The sequence below is a fragment of the Rhinoraja longicauda genome, chromosome 29 (genome assembly GCF_053455715.1).
Source record: "Rhinoraja longicauda isolate Sanriku21f chromosome 29, sRhiLon1.1, whole genome shotgun sequence".
Lineage (NCBI taxonomy): Eukaryota > Metazoa > Chordata > Chondrichthyes > Rajiformes > Arhynchobatidae > Rhinoraja > Rhinoraja longicauda.
The window spans coordinates 15,111,695-15,134,085 of record NC_135981.1 but is presented as its reverse complement, the minus strand read 5'-3'; the positions used below and the strand labels follow the sequence as shown (position 1 = coordinate 15,134,085).

The 22,391-nt window shown below is 41.7% G+C and overlaps 1 protein-coding gene across 1 annotated transcript in view; it reads left to right on the top strand.

Annotated features, from left to right (window-relative positions):
* The window catches only part of LOC144607507 (ceramide synthase 6-like), a 30,831-nt gene extending 16,912 nt beyond the window's left edge, over positions 1-13,919 (top strand). Inside the window, exons 6-10 of the mRNA XM_078424395.1 lie at positions 1,410-1,502; positions 5,873-6,001; positions 8,898-9,004; positions 10,600-10,756; positions 13,541-13,919. Of these exons, the coding sequence (XP_078280521.1) occupies positions 1,410-1,502; positions 5,873-6,001; positions 8,898-9,004; positions 10,600-10,756; positions 13,541-13,627 (573 nt within the window). The 3' untranslated portion in view covers positions 13,628-13,919. The remainder of the gene's footprint in view (positions 1-1,409; positions 1,503-5,872; positions 6,002-8,897; positions 9,005-10,599; positions 10,757-13,540) is intronic.
* Positions 13,920-22,391: the final 8,472 nt, after the last annotated feature.

Genomic DNA, 22,391 nt, shown 5'->3' with positions numbered 1-22,391 from the left:
TTAACATGTTATTTCTGCAGGATAAATTTAATGGTTAATATTAACATTATTTAAATACAAATGAAAGATGACAAAAACATCTGTACAAAATCCAAGTAGTATAGAATAAATGTGCATACAAGCAGTATTGGATACTACACATGCTCACTGGATGTAGTATTGATTAATCCTCATCTTTGCAGCTGTGTTCATCTTGATGAAATGCAGAAGGGACTGGGTGACTTTATGCTTTTCTAAAAAATGGTGTGTGATCAATCCAGTTGATGTCGTGAAAGTGTCTTCATTTTATCAACCAGTTTTGGTTTGATGTGAAGTATTTTCACAATAGATTATGGTGAATGCCAAGCCAACACCACAAAACCACTCTTCATTGGCAAAGTAAGATTGCATAACATGTTTTTTTTTAATATACGTACTCATAAAGTATTTTTGTCTGAGTTTAAACAATAAAAATGGCATCTTATCATGTAGTCAGTACATCACAAAATATTTCATACATGAATTAATTTTGAAGTGATGTCAGTTTTGTTAAGTAATCAGACCAATGCCAATTTGAACACACCAACATCCCATAAAGAGCAATTAAGGTAAACCACGCAATCTGCTTGTCAGTGTTAGTTGGAGCAACACTGGATTTTCAGGATTGCTCTGATCTACATGTTAGTTGCAATGGTAAATGCTACTGGCTGAACATTTCCACAGTATCTCATTGAAGTGCCAACTTAATTATATTTTAAGCTTGAATGCTTCACACTGTAGGGCTTGATTCCACAACTTTTGGCTCAAAGGCAAGCATGTCAACAACTGAAAGCTGTACAATATGGGAATGTTGTGCGACCTCAGCACAGAGAGTTTTGTCTTCCATGGGGCATGTACTCTGTGGGATTTGCATTAAATGCTGATGTTGCATTTCATGCATGAAAGGTACTGCAATTTAAAAATTGGAACATAATGAAAAGAAAGAGGTTTAATCTGATTCTGATATACTGTATATCTGTATAATCAGAAATCAAATAGAAACTGAATAGAATATCAGGTGATTATTGACCTACTGATTACTTAACATGTGTATGATTAGCATTTTACAGATCAGTGGTCAAAAGCCCTGGTTTTGACTCTCACCAATTTCTGGTTAGGCTGCGAGCTAGCTGCTTCACATTCAACTCTACTTACCCAATTCAGTTCTATTGAAGTATTTCGAGCAGAATTTCAGAGGCAGATTGGAATGCATTACCACTGCTTTATATAGAGTCTCCCGCTATCGTTTGGTGTGACTTTCTGGGCAATAATTATATATGGCAATTAGCATGCTCTTTTAAATTCCCATTTTTATGAAAATATTTGCATTTCTGATGAAAACAAAGATTGCTTGAATTGAAAGTTAAATTATGTCATCTTTTCTTTCAAAGGAACTTTCATTTGAAGTCTACATACACTTCATGATGGAATTTGCTTTTTATGGGTCTCTGATTTTTTCACAGTTTTTTGATGTTAAAAGAAAGGTAAGACTCGCATTCCTCTGACATTATAATGAAAGTGACTGTTGTTCAATAGCTCTCATTTCTAATGTTTTGGCTGAGTTTTTCCAGCACTGTCCAGTAACGTTACTCAAAGGGGTGCTTAAATCCAAGCCATGTAAAGCGCCTTGTTAGACACAAAATGCTGCCGTAACTCAGTGGGACAGGCAGCATCTCTGGATAGAAGGAAGGATGGAGATCCTTCTTCCGACTGGTCTTAACCCTAGATCTCTGGTCTCGACCCGAAACGTCACCCATTCCTTCCATCCAGAGATGCTGCCTGTCCCGCTAAGTTACTCCAGAATTTTGTGTCTATCTTCGGTTTAAACAAGCATCTGCAGTTCCTTCCTACACTACAATAGACAATAGGTGCAGGCAGGGCCGTCTTAACGCATGGGCCTGATGGGCACTTGCCCGGGGCCCCACGAGCATAGGGGCCCCATGCTGATCTGTGTATGTTAAGTGACTTGCATTAAATAAATACTACTTTAAAAATGTAGGTTCAATAAGTGCTTTTTTCGCAACATTTTCCATCCATAGTGCTTCGCAACAATGTAGCACCCTCAGTCCATCGCTAAGTGCTTTTCGGTAAGTGCTTTTCGCCGGCACGACAGGGGGGGGGCTGGTAGGGAAAGGGGGGTGGGGGAGAGTAACGGTAGGGGCCCCAGTACACTGCTTTGCCCGGGGGCCCATAATGCTGTAAAAACGGCCCTGGGTGCAGGAGTAGGCCATTCAGCCCTTTGAGCCAGCACCACCATTCAATGTGATCATAGCTGATCATTCTCAATCAGTACCCCGTTCCTGCCTTCTCCCCATACCCCCTGACTCCGCTATCCTTAAGAGCTCTATCTAGCTCTCCCTTGAATGCATTCAGAGAATTGGCCTCCACTGCCTTCTGAGGCAGAGAATTCCACAGATTTACAACTCTCTGACTGAAAATGTTTTTCCTCATCTCTGTTCTAAATGGCCTACCCCTTATTCTTAAACTGTGGCCCCTGGTTCTGGACTCCCCCAACATTGGGAACATGTTTCCTGCCTCTAACGTGTCCAACCCCTTAATAATCTTATATGTTTCGATAAGATCCCCTCTCATCCTAAATTCCAGTGTATACAAGCCTAGTCGCTCCAGTCTTTCAACATATTACAGTCCCACCATTCCGGGATTTAACCTTGTAAACCTACGCTGCACGCCCTCAATAGCAAGAATATCCTTCCTCAAATTTGGAGACCAAACCTGCACACAGTACTCCAGGTGTGGTCTCACTAGGGCCCTGTACAACTGCAGAAGGACCTGCCCTGTACAACTGCAGAAGGACCTCTTTGCTCCTATACTCAACTCCTCTTGTTATGAAGGCCAACATTCCATTGGCTTTCTTCACTGCCTGCTGTACCTGCATGCTTCCTTTCAGTGACTGATGCACTAGAACACCCATATCTCGTTGTACGTCCCCTTTTCCTAACTTGACACCATTCAGATAATAATCTGCCTTCCTATTCTTACCACCAAAGTGGATAACCTCACACTTATCCACATTAAACTACATCTGCCATGCATCCGCCCACTCACACAACCTGTCCAAGTCACCCTGCAACCTCATAGCATCTTCCTCACAGTTCACATTGCCACCCAGCTTTGTATCATCTGCAAATTTGCTAATGGTACTTTTAATCCCTTCATCCAAGTCATTAATGTATATTGTAAATAGCTGCGGTCCCAGCACCGAGCCTTGCAGTACCCCACTAGTCACTGCCTGTCATTCTGAAAGGGACCCATTTATCCCCACTCTTTGCTTTCTGTCTGCCAACCAATTTTCTATCCATGTCAGTACCCTATCTCCAATACCATGCACTCTAATTTTGCCCACTAATCTCCTATGTGGGACCTTGTCGAAGGCTTTCTGAAAGTCAAGGTACACTACATCCACCGGCTCTCCCCTGTCAATTTTCCTAGTTACATCCTCAAAAAATTCCTTGTTGACTGACTTTGGGACAAGCCTGGCATTAAGATCACTAGGTCAGTCACTTCACAGTTGATATCCAGTGGAGCAACCATAATTCATAATCAAACAACAGAGAAATAGGTCTTTCAGCCCATCCATGCCAACCAAGATGTCCCATCTAAGCTAGTCCCATTTGCCTGCTTATGGCCCAACTCCCTCTAAACCTTTTCTATTCATGTACCTGTCCGAATGTCTTTTAAATGTTGTTATTTTACGTGGCTCAACAAATTCACCTGGCAGCTCTTTCAATATACACACCATCCTCTGTGAGAAAAAGCTGCCCCTCGAGTTCCTATTAAAAATGTCCCCTCTTTCCCCTCTTACCTCTAATTCTTGATTCCCCTTCCCTGAGAAATTGTCTCTGTGCATTTACCCCATTCATTCCCCTCATGATTGTATACACCTCTTTCAGATCACCCCTCCAGTCTCCTTCAAGATGAGAGGGGCGATATTTAAGAGGGTCCTGAGGGGCAACTTTTTCATTCCTAGGGTGGTCCATAGCTGCCAGACTAATGCTATAGAAGCAGATACAATTATGACTTTTAAACGACAATTCGACGGATACATGAATAGGAAGGGTTTAGAACACTCTAGGCCAAATGCAGGCAAATGGGACTTCCATTATGCCAACTTGGATGGCATGGACAAAGTAAGCTGAAGGGCCTGTTTTTGTACCTTACAAATCTATGACTCCATAACCCTCAATTTCACAAACTTTCAAAAATATATCTACCATCACTTTACATACTTTAGTGTTCTACACAAACCAGGGTAGGGAATCAATTGTAGTAACTTGCATGATCCAGTGCCTAGAGAACCTATTGTTGATTTTCCCAGAAATGAGCGAATATCACCATCATCTTAATACTGCTCACGTCAGTGCTGCCCTCAAATGAATTTATTCATTCTGATAAAGCTACTTTTATATAGTACATGATAATTAATATTCTAGTAGGGTTGTGTGGAGCGTACACCAAGAATTTCCTGGCCTGATTCCTGTCAATTCTGAATTAGCTAACATTCATTTTGGGGTATTCATTTTGGTTAAACCATTAGATTAATGAGGGGGCAAAAAAGTCAGAATACGAGTATTTAGTATTTCCAATAGGAAACAACATGTATAGTGAGAGTGCTGGAGCAACTCAACAGGTCAGGCAGCATCTCTGTAGAACATGGGTGGGTGACATTTTTAGGTCAAGACCTTTCTTCAGACTTAAGGTAATAACAAGCATCTGAAGTTCCTTGTTTCTACTAAATGTATAGTGATAACATATAAAGATAGATTTTTTTGCCTTGAAGTATCACTGCAATTAAGGATCCATCTGGGATCCATTTTTCCTTTCCTGCCTGTCACCCTATCCCACAATTACCCCATCCCTCCCAAACAAAGATATACTTCAATTATTTACACTTGGTCTAGGACAGATGCCATTGATAAATTGTTCAGGTCAAGCTGCAGCAAATTTGATCCCTATCCCCTGCAGCCCAGCACATCAATTTTATGGCAGATATGAAAAATGCACTTACCCCATGTAAGTTTGTTCATATGGGCAACATTCGTATTTGTAGAGTATTTGTCGAGTTTGTGTGAACTGAATGGCAAAATTAAAAGGCCTTAAGGTTCAAAGTCCCAATTGAACAATATAAGTTTCACTGATCTGGCTCCCGTCTGTGTAATTGTCTGGACTAATTTGCTGTTGGACTAACCATCTCTACTGTGTCGTTGCCTGCAGAAGGTATTGCGGCATGTTGGCGCAGCAGTAGAGTTGCTTCCTTACACCGCCAGAGTCCGGGGTTTGATCCTGACGGAGTTTATAGATTCTCCCCGTGACCTGCGTGGGTTTTCTCCGGGATCCCCGGTTTCCTCCCGTACTGGTTTGGAGGTTAATTGGCTTGGTATAATTGTAAATCATCCCCAGTGTGTGTAGAATAGCATTAGTGTGCGGGGATTGCTGGTCAGCACAGACTTGGTGGGCCGAAGAGCCTATTTCCACGCTGTATGTCTAAACTAAACTAAAAAAGGTTCACGTTGGCAGAGAGTTGGGGCAAACTAGCGGTGTTGGGTTTGGTGGGTTGGAGATCGATGGCCGATGAACTCGGTAGGCCGAAGGGCCTGTTTCCATGCTGTGACTGGACATTTCTGTAAAATGCGCTCCAACTTTAATTTCGGGGCTTGCACCAACCCGAGCCAAGAGCGTGAGAACTGGGGACCAACTCGGGACACGAGGCTTCACCACAGTCTGTTGTCTGTGACATTTATTGCGGGACCATCACTGAGTGCCTGCCGTGAAATGCTGCTGGAAACAATCTTAGCATCCGGATAATCCAGGCTAAATTTTGCTGCTTTGTTTTTAGGATTTTGTGGTTATGTGTGTCCATCATCATGTCACTGTCCTGCTGTTGACAATTGCCTACGTTGCGAACATGACACGGATAGGAACGGTTATTCTCCTCTTGCACGATGCTGCTGACATTATCCTGGAGGTAGGTAAATGAATGGGGATTGTTTAGTGACATTTTTTATTCAGTTCAGACCATCTCCCCACGCACGGCAGCTTTTGCATTGATGCGCTACAGATACTCCCACAGAGGTATACATGACACATGCATTTACATGTATCACTTACAGTTTAACGACATGATGAAAGCAACTCTCCAAATCTCTTGTTAAAAACGGCACGCGCAAATGCATCTACCTGAATAGTTAAATACATAGTCCCAGGTGTTGTTTTCATTCAACCAAACTGAAGATGTAATCCTTTAAAGTACTTTAAAAAAAAAATCATTGTTAATGATGTTAAAGAAGTCATTAACTCATCCACATTCTGATATTTAATCTTTAGCTAGACTGCTCTAATCCTTTTCTCTGTGATCGCTTATCTCATTTACGAAAACCCTACTCTCTCCCCCTCTCTTCTCCTTTAAGATGCTCATATCTTGAATTAGTCTTTGATCCTCTGTTCCTTACAGCTTTTTACGTGGCAGTCAGACTTTGATAATATTACTGTAAAATAGCCTGAGACGTCACATTAAAGACATGGCATTGCTCCAAGTTATTTTTATTTGTCAACCACAGACTTTGCTGAGGTGGGCCAACATTTATTGCTCATCACTAGATATAATTAAATTTTGTCTGTAGGAAGGAACTGCAGATGCTGTTTTAAACCGAAGATAGACACAAAATGCTGGTGCAACTCGGCGGGACAGGCAGCATCTCTGGAGAGAAGGAATGGGTGACGTTTCGGGTTGAGTCCCTTCAGACACCTGGGACTATGTATTTAACTATTCAGATAGATGCATTTGCGCGTGCTATTTTTAACAATAGATTCGGAGAATTGCTTTCATCACATCGTTAAACTAATTAAATTAAGTGGTTAGCTGGAGCAGATGAGAGGGCAGTTTTCAGAAACCATTGAATCCCTGTTAGTCTCGCTGGTCTTTGCTTTGCTTATTTGATCAGCAACTTCATTCAGCAGTGTAATGTCCTTGCTGCATGAACTCAAAAAGTACAGCAGAAGTGGCCCAATAAAAAGGTGCATTACTGCATTGGTTATTGGGAGAGGGCATCATTGGCAGACGGATTAGGAATTAGGTTGCATACTTAACTTTAGTCTGCGAGTATAATTTGATATTTAATCGAGATTAGAGGCTTCATGAACACCCAATGCTATAAGTGTTGAGTTTTGTCACCATCAGTGGGAAAAAATTGAAAGCTGAGTTGCCCACTGACTTTAAGTTTGGGAAGAATGTCATTTGTCCAAAAACAGTAGCGATTCCTGGTTACTGAAAGACCACAGTAGACTCTCAGTCTGACAATAGACAATAGGTGCAGGAGTAGGCCATTCGGCCCTTTGAGCCAGCACCGCCATTCAGTGATCATGGCTGATCATTCTCAATCAGTATCCCGTTCCTGCCTTCTCCCCATACCCCCTGACTCCGCTATCCTTAAGAGCTCTATCTAGTTCTCTCTTGAATGCATTCAGAGAATTGGCCTCCACTGCCTTCTGAAGAAGGGTCTTGACCCGAAACGTCACCCATTCCTTCTCTCCAGAGATGCTACCTGTCCCGCTGTTACTCAAGCTTTTTGTGTCCATCTACTGAAAGACCATGCTGTGTAGAGCCTTAGAACATGGAAATGGGCCCTTCGGCCCATCCGGCATATACCGAACATCAGGTAGTCATCTATAATAAAACCATTTATCAGTAATTTGTCCATAGCCCTCCATACTTTGGCAGTTCAAGTGTTTGTCTAGATACTTCTGAAACCTGTCTCCACCACCCCCTCGGGCAATGCGACAAAGAAGTTGTAACTTGGATCCCTTCTAATCCTATTATCTATTCCCCTAAACTTAGGCTTTCTATTTTTAGATACCTCTGCTGTGGAGACATACTTGTATCTCCTACTATCGCTTATGCCTATGCCCTTCATCATTTTGTTTACGTCTCCTCTGCCTAGAGGAAACAAACCCCATCTATCCACTCTCTCCTCACAACTGAAATGCTTTACCTGAGGCTATGTTCTTGTGGAAGACACAAGAAATTGAATTTCTTCAATTGGTAGAAGGATCCCGAAGCGAAACATCACCTATCTATGTTTTTCAGAGTTGCTGCCTGACCCACTGAATTATTCCAGCACTCTGTGTCTCTTTTTTTTATAAACCAGTATCTGCAGGTCCTTGTTTCTACAATGTTTTTGTGAATCTTGTCTCCAGTGCAATCATGTACTTCCTGTAGTACGCAGAACTCCAGATTGTTCACCTCAGACTGTATGATTTGAGTAATGTCAAGAGTCAAGTGTTTTATTGTCATGTCCCAGATAGAACAATTAAATTCTTACTTGCAGCAGCACACCAGAATATATAAACATAGTACATTGTAAACAATATCATAAACGAGAAAAAAAAAGTTCAGTGTGTGTGTATATACACATACCTACCCATATACACACACACACACACACACACATAAATATATAAATATATATATGTGTATATATATATATATATATATGTGTGTATATATATATATATAAACAATGGGAATTCTGGAGTGGGCTACTGCGGTCAATGTGGGAACCCACACACACGCACACATATATATATATATATATGCACACACACACACATACATATATATATATATATGCGCACGGACACACATACACATAAAAAACCAACAATAATAGTGCAATAATAGTCTATTTAGTTCAGAGCTTATTTGGAGGTTGAAGTGTTTAATAGCCTAATGGCTGTAGGGAAGAATGTATTCCCAGGATGATGAATTCCTGCCAGTTGTATGCTTCTGTGCTTGGACATGAACATGTTTCTTACAAATTTATTGATAGGTTCATGCTACCAATTACATTTTCCTTTCAACCTAGCTTGCTAAAATGGCAAACTATGCTAAATGGCAAAAGCTCTGCAACAGCTTCTTCCTGATGTTTGCCGTGGTGTTCATTGTGACCCGTCTGATAATATATCCAATCACGTGAGTAATATCCTCCTAAACTTCTCACATTTGAACTATGTCAGCTAGAGGGAAGTAAGATTATTCATTTTTGAAGGATGTCGTTTTTCCCTGACTCCGAAATGTTCATGCTCACCTTCCCCTTTTAAGTGTGTTGCCATATGGTTTCATAAACCCCAGCTACTGTATGGTACTTTAACCAAATGTTCAGCCTTCATGTACGAGTCTGAATATTATCAGGTTATTTGACTATGATGTCACATTGGGCCTAATCCAAATCTCGCCCAATTTGCAGACGCATCAACTCTTCAGTTAGCTAGAGCTTTAGGGGCTCGTGGAATCAAGGGATATGGGGAGAAGGCAGGCACAGGTTACTGATTGTGGATGATCAGCCATGATCGCAGTGAATGGTGGTGCAGGCTCGAAGGACAAATGGCCTCCTCATGCACCCATTTTCTATGTTTTCTATGTTTCTTCAGCATTCAAGGCTCAAAGCACAGTGTTATTTGTGCCCACCCCAAATTAGCTAATTCAGCACATATTCTGAAGAAGGGTCTCGATCCGAAACGTCACCCATTCCTTCACTCCAGAGTTACTCCAGCTTTTTGTGTGTACATATTCTATCATCTGTGGGATCGTCCTGTTCCTATACTTCAAGTATGATGGCACCTCTGCAGACCCAGTGGGAGCAAGTGACTGATTTAAAATAAACTTGGTTTGGTAAAAAGTTACAAAAGCCAATGAGATTAAAATTCATCACATGTACCAATTGTGAATGTTATAGTTCTTAGCCATCATTTGTGGAAGAGTCAGTGGTTCCCACATTGACCTCAGTAGCCCACTCCAGAATTCTCACAACTGGGGAGGGAAAAGGTTATCCTCAATCCCGTGAACGAAATTCAAAAGTTGCCATGAATTTAAGAGTAGGTTGGTAACTTTGAGTTCAGGAAAGCACGCTTGCCCTAGCTCTGTGTTTCACTAGTTCTTGGCCGTACTGCTATTGAGTTGCTCTATTTTTATAAGTGTTTTTATGCTATTCCTTAAGTTACATGCCAATGAACAACTGTTGCAAAGTTGCACGAGTCTCTTTATTTCCACGTCGTCAGCAATTGAGATGGGAAAGCAATCATGCGAATCTGTTCTTGCACTGAAAGTTCGTAACCGTTCATTAGGAACTGCAAAAAGCCTGTTATTCTCGAGAGCCTAATGACGTGCCATAGCCTCAATCTTAGCAGATGATAAGTTAATTTTTCATGACTTAATGTGTTTTATTTTGAAATTTTCACTGGTAAATAAGTCTCATTCGTGGGATAGGAAGTGGGATTTTAGTTTATCATCTGCTTTCACAAGTAATTTGCATAATTAGGAGGAAGCAAATAATTAGCACAAATTGTCATTTAGCACAAATAATTAGCACAAATGGGCAGCAATTTGGCTGCAAATTTCCCCAACTCCACAGGAAGTGTCCGATTTTTATTCCATTGATTTCAATAGAGAACAAGTGATCCACTCAGCTCGATTAGCAAGGATCAAAATCTGCCCCATTTTCTCATCCTGGTTTAAATTTAGTGACACCTACGAACTATTTTCAAATCAGTGATGTATTTGTTTTACAGGAGTATCAGGTCTATGTTTTTTGAAAGCTGGGAGATCATAGGACCATTCAAAACCTGGGGCTTTATCAATCTTCTGCTCATCACACTGCTGATTATGCATGTCTACTGGTCCTACCTGATCATCCGTATGGTGCTGAAAGCATTTCATAAAGGAAAGGTAAATAATCTTCCCTGGATAATGATGAGTTTATATTCTTTAGTGGATTACCTTTGGGGATAGGTGTGAAAGCAACAAAAAAAATCAAAACATGAACTTCATTACACTAAGTTGTCAATGTACATTTGCAGAGCAGAGTTTGCACGTCCACTGATAATGAGGAGAGGTAACTGTACTATGGAATGGACAATTTTAAAAATTCATTTTTCTCTCTGGATTTTAAAAATATCCTTTTGTACTTCTGCAATGTTTCAACCCCATCCTCAGAGGTGTAGAGTTATCATATACCCATTCTTATGCGGAGGTTATTAATCTTTTCAAAACACCTCATTAGTGAAGTCATAGTCGTACAGCACAGAAGCAGGCCCTTCAGCCTAACTCATGCATGCCAACCAAGATGCTCCATCTCAGCTAGTCCCATTTGCCCATCCTTGGTCCATATCCCTCTAAATGTTTTTTCCTGTCTACCTACCTGCCCTTCCATTCCAGCTCCTGAACCAAAGTAAATTGACATTGTGATTCATAAAAAGACTACTCTTGGGATCAATGGAAAGGTGAAGATAACTTGAGACTCCACAGCTGGCCAATTATTGATGATCCATTGCAAATCTGAGGGAACACAGCGGGTCCAGCAACATCTGTAGAGGGAAATGGACAATCGACATTTTGGGTTGGAACCCTTCCTCTGGACTGAAAGAGTGGAGGGGAGGTGCCCAGTATAAAGAGGTGAGGGGTGGGGTAGGAGCCAGGAAGCGATGGACAGATGCAGGTGAGGAGGGATGGATTGGTGGATGGTCAGATAGTGGAGTGAAGAGTGGAGATAACAACAGGCTGGGCCATGATTCGTGGAGTAAGCAGGGGCTGCAGATGATGTAAACTGATGGGAAAGGAAGGTTGAGTGTGGGACCAAATAACGGCAGTGGGTATGGTGGATGGGAACAGTGGTCTGATGGGAGGAGTGAGCGGCTGATGGGAAAGAAGCTTTGTGAGAGGGAGTAGGAAAGAAGATCTCAAATTGAAGGATCTAGGTGGAGAGAAAGACTGAGAGGCTGCTTACCTGAAATTAGAGAATTCAATGTTCCAGTCTTTGGGTTGTAGACTACTGAGGTGGAATGTGAGGTGCTGTTCTTCAAGCTGGTGTATGTCTACATGTGAAGGAGGCCAAGGATGGATAGGTCATTCTGGGAATGAGGAGGGTAGTTGAAGCGGTTAACAACTGGGTTCTCCAGGTGGCCATGGTGGACAGTTTGCAAGTGCTCCGAAAAATGACCAGCTTTGGTCTCACCGATGAGGAGGAGGCCACGTCGGGAGCATAGAATGAAATAGACAAGGTCGGAGGAGGTGCAGGTGAATCTTTGCCTCACCTGGATGGGCACTTTGGCTACCTAGATGGCTGGATGGATGTGAGCATGGAAGTACGTAGGGATGTGAAGTGAACGGGGAGAGCGGTACCTGCGGAAAGCAGAAAGGGGTAGGCTGGGGAAGATGTGACAAGTGGCGGGATCAAATTGTAGCTGGCGGAAATGTCGAAGAATGAAGTGTTGGGTGCAAGGGCTAGTGAAGTGAATGGTGAGGATGAAAGGGACTCTAATATCACTATTCAGTTTGTGACAAGGCTGGTGAGAACAGATGTGCGGGAAATGGAGGAGATGCGGTTGAGGGCTCCATCAATCACAGTGGGGGGGTGGGCCATCCAGTTTCCTGATGCTCGGGAGAGGAAAGCCTTATCTCAAGAACACACGCAGTGGAGGAGGAGAAAAATGAGAGAAAGGGAAGTCGTCCTTACAAGAGACGCGGTGGGAGGCTTTTCCTTCTGCTGCCAGTTCGCCAAAACCCTCAATTTTCAGTTTTTCAAATATTTGTCCATCTCCAACTTAAATATATCTCATGATCTGACTCCACCACCCTCTGGGGCAGAGAATTCCAGAGATTCGCCACCCTCTGAGAGAAGAAATATCCACGCACCTTTTAAATCATTGCTCCCTTATTTTGTCATTATGTCTCCTTGTTTGTGACGTGAGTGAAAATATCTCAACATCAACCCCATTAAGCCTTTTTCGGATCTGATATTTGAATTAGGTCACACCTCATTCTTCTTCTAAACTCCAAGTACCAGCTAAGTGTTTCCAACAAATATTGTTTTTCAGATTTCCAGCTTATTAATTTTCTTTTTTTCTGAGTAGATTCTGTATGGTCCTAAAATTGCACTTGTTTTTTAAAGCCCTTGAATGTGTCAACACCTCTCAACTGCATATTCTTTTGTCACATAACATATAGCATCTCTCTAATCACTTATCATAGCACAGGAGGCTGTTTGGCCCACAGATCCATCCGTACCAACTCCCAGCATAGAAATCCCATCAGTCCCATTCCCCCTCATTGTTTTTCTTTTAGCTATATACCAGAGCATTCCCATCAATTCCTCTTTGATTTCTTTGCCACATACCAAGTCATTGATGGCAATGTACCATCGCCATTCTTACCTTGATGCATTCTAACACTGACAAAAATGTGATAGGCAAATACAACCCATGGAATGTGGTGCAAAATATAGTCACACAGCATGGAAACAGGCCCTTCAACCCAACTCGTCCTAGCTGACCTAAGCTAGTCCAATTTGCCTGTGTTTGGCCCATAACCCTCTAAACTTTTCCGATCCATATCTTGAAAATGACTGACTAAGTGATGGAACATTCATTTTGAAATCACAAATTCTTAAACACTGGAAAAAATGATAAATTCCTCGTGATTTATACCTAAAAGTGTGATCTCCTTCATGGTCAGGTATCTAAAGATGAGCGAAGTGATGTAGAGAGCAGCTCTGAGGAGGAAGAGCAACCTGAACAAAATGGCCATGAGAAAGCATCGTAATGGCTGACCAAGATATTCCACAGTTTCTCAGGATGCAAGTCCAAGCTACAAAAGAAACACGAAGCATTTTATTTAAAGAAAAACAGCTATTTGCTACATATGTGTTTGCAACATAATTGACTGAAAAATATTAATTGTGGACTGTTTACAAAGTTATCAGATATGTATGTATTTGCTAGATCAGAGTATTACACTGCATCATTAAGGTCCAAATTACAATAGTAATTACAATGCAGATATTTTAGCATGAGTTGAATTCTTTTGACTTCAATTTCTAAAATAAACTTTATAGGCCCATGTTTCTAAATAAGAAACAGTTTTGTCATTTACTTTATAAGCAAGGTGACAATGATTTTTTGAAGTTGGATTATTGTATTAGAAAAAAATGTTCTGACGTTATTTTAGTCTCAATGACCCTTGAGTGAGAAGGTCCTGGAAAGGGAAGAATGGGGGGGGGGGGGGGGGAGCAGGAATTTGGATGAGATTCCCATTCCTGACTTGACCTGAAAAGTGGATCTATGATGATGCTGCAAGTGAAGGATACAATTTGTCGTCCCATCGACTGTTGAAAATACTTTTTCCCTATCAACCGTTTAGACTCACCGATGAAGATAGATAATAATAATAATAATAATGCATTACATTTATATAGCGCTTTTCATACACTCAAAGACGCTTTACAGGGATTTAAAGAACATAGGGAAGTGAATAAATAGATAAATAAGTAGACGAACAGAGAAAGGAGACAGAAGGTGAGGTGACCTTCAGTGGTTGAAGGCAGTACTGAACAGGTGAGACTTCAGTGATGTTTTGAATGTGGTGAGTGAGGAGGAGTCTCTGACGGTTTGGGGTAGTGAGTTCCATAGAGTGGGAGCAGCGATGGAGAAAGCCCTGTCCCCCCAGGATCTGAGTTTGGTCCGGATGGGGGGGGATAGGAGATTGGCAGCAGCAGAGCGGAGGGTGCAGGTGGGAGTGTGCCTGTGGAGGAGGTCAGTCAGGTAGAATGGGGCCAGGTTATGGAGGGCTTTGTAGGTCATGAGGAGGATTTTGTACTGGATTCTCTGGGGATGGGGAGCCAGTGGAGTTTGTAAAGGACGGGGGTGATATGGTCACGGATCGGGGTGTGGGTGAGTAGACGGGCAGCGGAGTTTTGAATGTATTGAAGTTTACTGATGATTTTTGAGGGTGCGCCATAGAGGAGGCTGTTGCAGTAGTCCAGACGGGAGGTGATGAAGGCGTGGATGAGGGTTTCTGCAGCTGTGGAGGAGAGGGATGGACGGAGACGGGCAATGTTTTTGAGGTGGAAGAAGGCTGTCTTTGTGATGTGATTGTCGAAGGAGAGGGTTTGATCAAAGATGATTCCAAGATTCCGGATGTGAGGGGAGGTGGATACTGGGAGACCATCAATATTGAGGATGAAGTTTTGGGTGGATTTGGTGAGCGTTTTTGGACCAGTGATGACGATTTCAGATTTGTTGCAGTTGAGTTTGAGGAAGTTTGATTGAAGCCAAGATTTTATTTCAGTGATGCAGTTTGTCAGTGTAGAGTGTAGATCACATGGATGAAGAAGAACGTGGAGACACAAGAAACTGCAGATGCTGAAATCTTGAGCAAAACACAAAGTGCTGTGGAACTCAGCAGAACAGGCAGTATTTGTGGTGGGAAGGGACAGGTGCCATTTCGGGTTGGGAGCCTTCTTCAGAAACTAACAGTCCATCTGCTTATCCATTCTCTCCACAGATGGTATTACATTATGTATCCCTGATTGGGATGACAACAACCTTACACACAAAAATAGTGCAGGAGAAATTCAGTGGGTTGAGCAACTGTGGAGGGAAATGGACAGACATTTCGGGCTGTGACCCTTCAGTCTTATTGAATTTGAAGATGGGTCTAAAGAAGAGTCCCGACCCAAAATGTCGTTTGTCCATTGCCTCCACAGATTCTGCCTAACCCGCTGAGTTCCTCCAGCACTCTATTTTTGAATCAAGATTCCAGCATTTGCAGTTTCTTGTGTCTCCACTAAGATTTTTCTAGATTATCCCACCAGAGAAAATAAGATTCTGTATCTACCTTTTATCATTCTAACAACAAGATCGGATCATCCCTTGACCTTTAAACACAAATAACACAAAGATTAAATCTTGAGCACTTTAAACACTTGGGTGGTAAGGCACTTGATGCTGCATGCACTGAACCAGATGTCTTTATTGAGGCAGGTCCTTATATAATTAAGATCGTGGACAATCTCTAAGCAAGAGGAGGCGCATTTCCTCAGGTTTACATTCCAATTACCAGTCTGCAGATGATAGCCAGCCTTACTAATTTTTGTCGGTGCTTTCTTGTAGACAAAAAGGTGCCAGAACACAAATCAATTAAAAATTAATCTACATTTATCACCATTTTTTTCCCCATCAATATAACCCCCTCTTCCATTTAGAGTCTGTTTCCAATCTATTTCTAATTTAATAAATTAATAATGAAAACATGTAAAATTGACTTTTTAGTTCAGTAATATTTAAAGATCAAGAAAATCTAGTTTTTAAAAACTTTGTAGAGGCATTGTTTTTCGTGCACTGCCCTTTAGTAATTTGTGTTCACAGATAGCTAAACCCATTCTTTCCTCCACACCACCCACAATAATAATGGCAACACACCTAGGAATGGTGATAAAACATTTCTAAATTCTGCCAGTTTTCTTTTTTATCATGTTATTCATTAACTTCTAATTATTTTAAAAGGCAAAGGTTCTGAAGTTATCTCCCCTGTTATTACACCACTCACATAAGGTATGATTTGATTTGAATTCCACAATCTACATTGTCTCTTAATGAATGTGTGAAAAGTTGAGAATCCTAATACTGTACCGAGTCCACAAAAGCTACTGTGTAAATGTGCCTATTTTTGTATGTTGACAGTCCTCTACTGATCCGTTTGCCACAAGGCACCAAGCAGTTTAAAGAACTAGTATGATGATAAAGCACAATAACTTCACGTACATGTATATGATTTCAAAAATAATTGCTGAGACTGAGGAACTAATGATAATAACTATTTAAAATTCATGCTTTCTAGAAGGTGAGAGATGCACACTAAACTACTTTGGTGGCAGGTTACTTGCAGAATTTGAATGCTGCATAGTATTATCTGTTTATGAGGTTTCTGAAGAAGGGTCCCAACCCAAAATGTTGTGTCCAATCCCTCCACAGATGCTGCCTGATCCACTGTTGCTCCAGCACTTCATGTTTTGCTTAAGATTCCAGCATCTGCAGTTGCTTGTTTTTCCATTCTCAGTGTACAGTAAACCCTCACTACAACGGACTATGGAAGGGGGGAGGGGAGAATGGTTTCCATTATTACCGATTGCTATAACCGAGTAAGGTATTATCTTTGAAAAAATAGTAGGAAGAACCAACTGCAGTTGCTGGTACACAAAGTGCTGGTGTAACTCAGCAGGTCAGGCAGCATCTCTGGAGAACATGGATAGATGATGTTTCAGGTCGCCACCCTTCCTCGGACGCTTGGTCCGGAACTGGGCGTGGAATCCATGGTGAGTTGATGTCCCCGGCAAGGGTGAGGGGAGTATCAGTGGAGACAATGAGCATGGCTCATGGGTGGCCGAAGGGCAGATGAGGTTCGTTGGTGGCAGGCGCAGCTTGGAAGTGGCCGGCGCAAGCCGCAGGGGCTCGGGGGCAGTCAGCACTGTGGTGTGCGGGCAGGTGGTGCTGCAAGCGGCCAGGGAGGCAGTGCAAACCAGGGATGGCATGGGTAGGTCAGTCTGTTATAACCAAAATCCGTTATAAAGAGGTCCGTTAAAACGAGGGTCTACTGCACTGTTCATTTTGATTAACGAAAGGATAACTTGCCTTTCACATGACCAGGGCCTTCTCAGGAACATTGTCAGGCAAAAACTTGATGCAAGTTATCTTCTCAGAGGGAATTGCCGAGGGCAATAAAGGCAGGCCGGTTTCTGTATTCTAGGAATCAATTCAAAGAGAAAAGAACAAATGTGTAAAGCTTGGTCGAAGAGATGATTTTATTGAGTGCATTTACAGGAAAAAGAGAGGAAGAGTGTAAAGAGTGGGATTCCTGGGCTTGCGGTCCAGACAGCTGAAAGCACAGCTAGTGATGGTAAAATACAGGAAATGGTCATTGTACTATTGGAAGTGCACAGGGATAAAAAGATCAAGGCCTTGGAAATATCTTCAGACAAGCAATAATTGAATGTAATGGATACACTAATCCTGATAAATTATTTCATGCAGGTACAAAAGTGTTACCTCATGGTGTGTATTAAGCAAGCTTTATATATAATACAACAGAATCAAAATGCTATGCATTGAATGATCAGCTAAATTGAATTAATCAGCTTTGATGTTGAGGGGAGGACTTCATAGGTTGCTATGGCTAAAAGACAAGGACATTAGCATTAGTACTTTTTCCATCGGTTGGTGACTCACAGGTAAATGGTTTCCATTCAGGTTATCTCGCACAAGTAGAATTAGAATGTAGACATTTGATACACTGCATGAGTAACTTAATATGGTGAGTGTAATATTCCTGGCAGGAACAGGTGACAATGGTTCGCAAAGCTTTTTAGCACACAGGAGTTGTGACTAGGTCTATTGTAGGATAATTGATTGGTATTGATTACTATGATTGTAAAGAACTCCATTACGGTTGTATTGTGTGACTATCAGAATGGCAAAAGCCAAGCATTGTCTTGTTTTTGGTCTAGCAGTTCATATGTTCCGATGTGGAATAAAAGGAAGATATTTTGCGTGTGATTTAACATCTGTGTACAGTTTAAATGGAAATAAAAAGAAAACTCAGATGCTGTAAATCCATAATAAAAACAGAAAGTGCTGAAAACTAACAGCAGGTCAGGCAACATCCATGAAAGAGAAATGGTTAACATTTCAGATCTGGAAGCCTGGAATTTGAAAGATTATTTCTGCATTTCACTCCACTTTAACTGAGTGCCTTCAGCATTTTCTGTTTCTGTTTACACTTTCACATCATTTACACTTTTATAATCAAAATTATTTAGATGCCAGAGGACTGCACAGTGGCCAATGTTGTTCCTTTGTTTAAGAGGGGAAATAAAGATCATCCAGGCAATTATAGGCTGGTGAGCCTCACATCGGTGGTAGAGAAGCTTTTGCAGACGATTCCTTATGATAGGATTTACACACATTGGGAAGTGATTGGGATAATTAGGGACAGTCAGCATGACTATGACTGCAGCAGGCAATGTCTTACAGACCCGATTTGAGTTATTTGAGGAAATAAGATGATCCACCCAGAAAGTTGTGAATTTGTGGAATTATCTGCCACAGAAGGAAGTAGAGGTCAATTCACTGGATGAATTTAAGAGAGAGTTAGATAGAGCTCTAGGGGCTAGCGGAATCATGGGATATGGGGAGAAGGCAGGCACGGGTTACCGATTGTGGATGATCAGCCATGATCACAATGAATGTCGGTGCTGGCTCGAAGGGCCAAATGGCCTCCTCCTGCACCTATTTTCTATGTTTCTATGAGGATAAGGCAGTGGATGTTATCTACATTGATTATAGTAAGGTATTTGTTGAAGTCTCTTGTGATAAGCATATACAGAAGATTAGTATACATGGGGTCTAGGGTGATTTGATAGTTTGATTCAGAACTGGCTTACGCATAGACAGTAGAGGGTTGTGGTAAAAGTGTTATTCTGAGTGGAGATCTGTGACCAGTGGTGTTGCACAGGGATCAGTGCTGGGGCCACTGTTGTTTGTGATATATATCAATGAATTGGACATCAATGTAGATGGGTTGGTTAGTAAACTTCCAAACGACAGAAAAATTGGTGGAGTTGTGAAAGGTGAGGAAGGCTCTCAAAGAATACATTGAAATATAGATCAGTTACTGATATGGGCAGATAAATGGCAGATGGAGTTTTAATCCAAGCAAGTTTGGGAGGTTGAATGTAAGGGGAAAGTATTCAGTTAATGGCAAGACCTTTAACAGCATCGATGAAGAGAGGGATCTTGAGGTCCAGGTCTATAGCTCCCTGAAAGTGGCAACACAAGTAGGTAGAGTGGTAAAGAAGGCATATGGTATGTTTGTCTTCATCAGTCAGAGCATTGAGTATAAGAGCCAGGAAGTCATGATGGAGCTTTATAAAACTTTGGCGTAGTTGCATTTGGAGTATCTGGTGCAGTCTGCCTGCCCCTTTACAGGAAGGATGTGGAGACTTTGGAAAGAGTGCAGAAGAGGTTTATCATAATTCTGCCTGGATTAGAAAGAGCAAGGGAATGATTCACTGTTGAAAGCCAAGTAGTAACAGCTATTCTGTATGATGAAATGAAGAAATAATGGGAACTTGTTGGAATGATAATAATTATCAACGATGACTTTAAACTTCATTATATGTATAGGACAAATCAAATTTGCCAAGGATTATATTGAAGGCGAGATCATAGAATGTATTCAGGACAGTTTCATAGAAACATATTATATAACCAATTGAAGCAGAGCTTCGTTTATAATTTAGAGAGACAGTATGGAAACAGGCCCTTTGGCCCACCACGTCCAAGCTAAGCATCGATCACCAGTTCACACTTGTTCTATGTTATCCTACTTTTCCACATCCTACACACTGGGAACCATTTCGTTGAGGACCAATTAACTTACAAACCCACACATCTTTGGGATGTGGAAAGAAACTGGAGCACCCTGAGGAAACTCGCGGGTCACAGAGAGAACATGCAAACTCCGCACAGAGAGCACCCGAGATCAGGATCTAGCCTGTGTCTATGGTCCTGTGAGACAGCGGCTCTAGCGTCTGTGCCACTCTGCTGCCCAGTTTAGATCTAGTCATGTGCATTGAGCCAAAATTAGAAAAAGATCTGTTTGGAGATTAGTGGGCAAAGTTAGAGCACATGGTATTGGGGGTAGGGTATTGACATGGATAGAAAATTGGTTGGCAGACAGGAAACAAAGAGCAAGGATTAACGGGTCCCTTTCAGAATGGCAGGCAGTGACTAGTGGGGTGCCGCGAGGCTCAGAGCTGGGGCCGCAGCTATTTACAATATACACTAATGATTTAGATGAAGGAATTAAAAGTAACATTAGCAAATTTGCAGATGACACAAAGCTGGGTGGCAGTGCGAACTGTGAAGAGGCTGCTATGAGGATGCAGGGTGACTTGGACAGGTTGGGTGAGTGGGCAGATGCATGGCAGATGCAGTATAATGTGGATAAATGTGAGGTTATCCACTTTGGTGGCATGAACAGGAAGACAGATTATTATCTGAATGGTGTCAGGTAGGGAAAAGGGGAAGTACAACGAGACCTGGGTGTCCTTGTACACCAGTCACTGAAAGTAAGCATGCAGATACAGCAGGCAGTGAAGAAAGCTAATGGCATGATGGCCTTCATTACAAGAGGAGTTGAGTACAGGAGCAAAGAGGTTCTTCTGCCATTGTACAGGATACTGGTGAGATCACACCTGGAATATTGTGTGCAGTTTTGGTCTCCTAATTTGAGGAAGGACATTCCTGCTATTGAGGGAGTGCAGCGTAGGTTCACGAGGTTAATTCCCGGGATGGTGGGACTGACATATGATGAACGAATGGAGGAACTGGGCTTATATTCACTGGAATTTAGAAGGATGAGAGGAAATCTTTTCGAAACATATAAAATTAATAAGGGATTGGACACGCTAGATGCAGGAAACATGTTCCCGACGTTGGGGGAGTCCAGAACCAGGGGCCACAGTTTAAGAATAAGGGGTAGGCCATTTTGAACTGAAATGAGGAAAAACTTTTTCACACAGAGATTTGTGAAACTCTCTGCCTCAGAAGTCAGTGGAGGCCGATTCACTGGATGCATCAAAGGAGAGTTAGATAGAGCTCTTTGGGCTAGCGAAATCAAGGGATATGGGGAGAAGACAGGAATGGGGTACTGATTGTGGATGATCAACCATGATCACATTGAATGGTGGTGCTGGCTCAAAGGGCCGAATGGCCTACTCCTGCACCTATTGTCTATGTATCTATAATCTTCTGACAACAGAGTGACCATAACATGATGGAATTTCACAGCTGCAGCCATGTATTCTTCAATGGTAAAGTTGGCTAAATCAGATCGGGATGCCAAATGAAATGGTAAATAAACGAGGGAGACATTTTATGAACGATTTCATAATTCCCTAGAAAAAATAACAAATGATCCATTCATGGAAAACAAAAAAGCTAAAGCTAATGTCAAATTGAAAGAAAAAGTGGTCAAGAGTGTTTAATAATTATACGAACTGGCAACAGAACAATACCATTCTTACTTGCTGCAGCTTTACAGGCCAGTACATGTTCTAACACACAGATAAATATCTAATAATCAATCATTCAATAAATTAATAATCAGTAATACCAGGGAACCAAAATGTGCTCTGAACATTACAAATAGGCCAGAAGAATGGGAAATATTAGCAACCAGCAAAGGATACCAATAAACATAATAAAACTGGAAAACAGATTATGAGTGTGAACCAACCAGAAATATAATTACAGGAAGATTGTCTCTAAGTTTACAAAAGGGGAAACTAAAGAATCTGAAGAAGGGAAATGGATTATGTGCAGGCAGGCAAGAGTCAGTCTTGGCATCATGTTTGCCACAAACATTGCCAGCTGAAGGGCCTGTTACTGTGCAATACTGTTCTGTGTTCTCTGTTCTATGGGGATCCCGACCCGAAACGTTGTCTGTCCATTTCCACAGACGTTGCCTG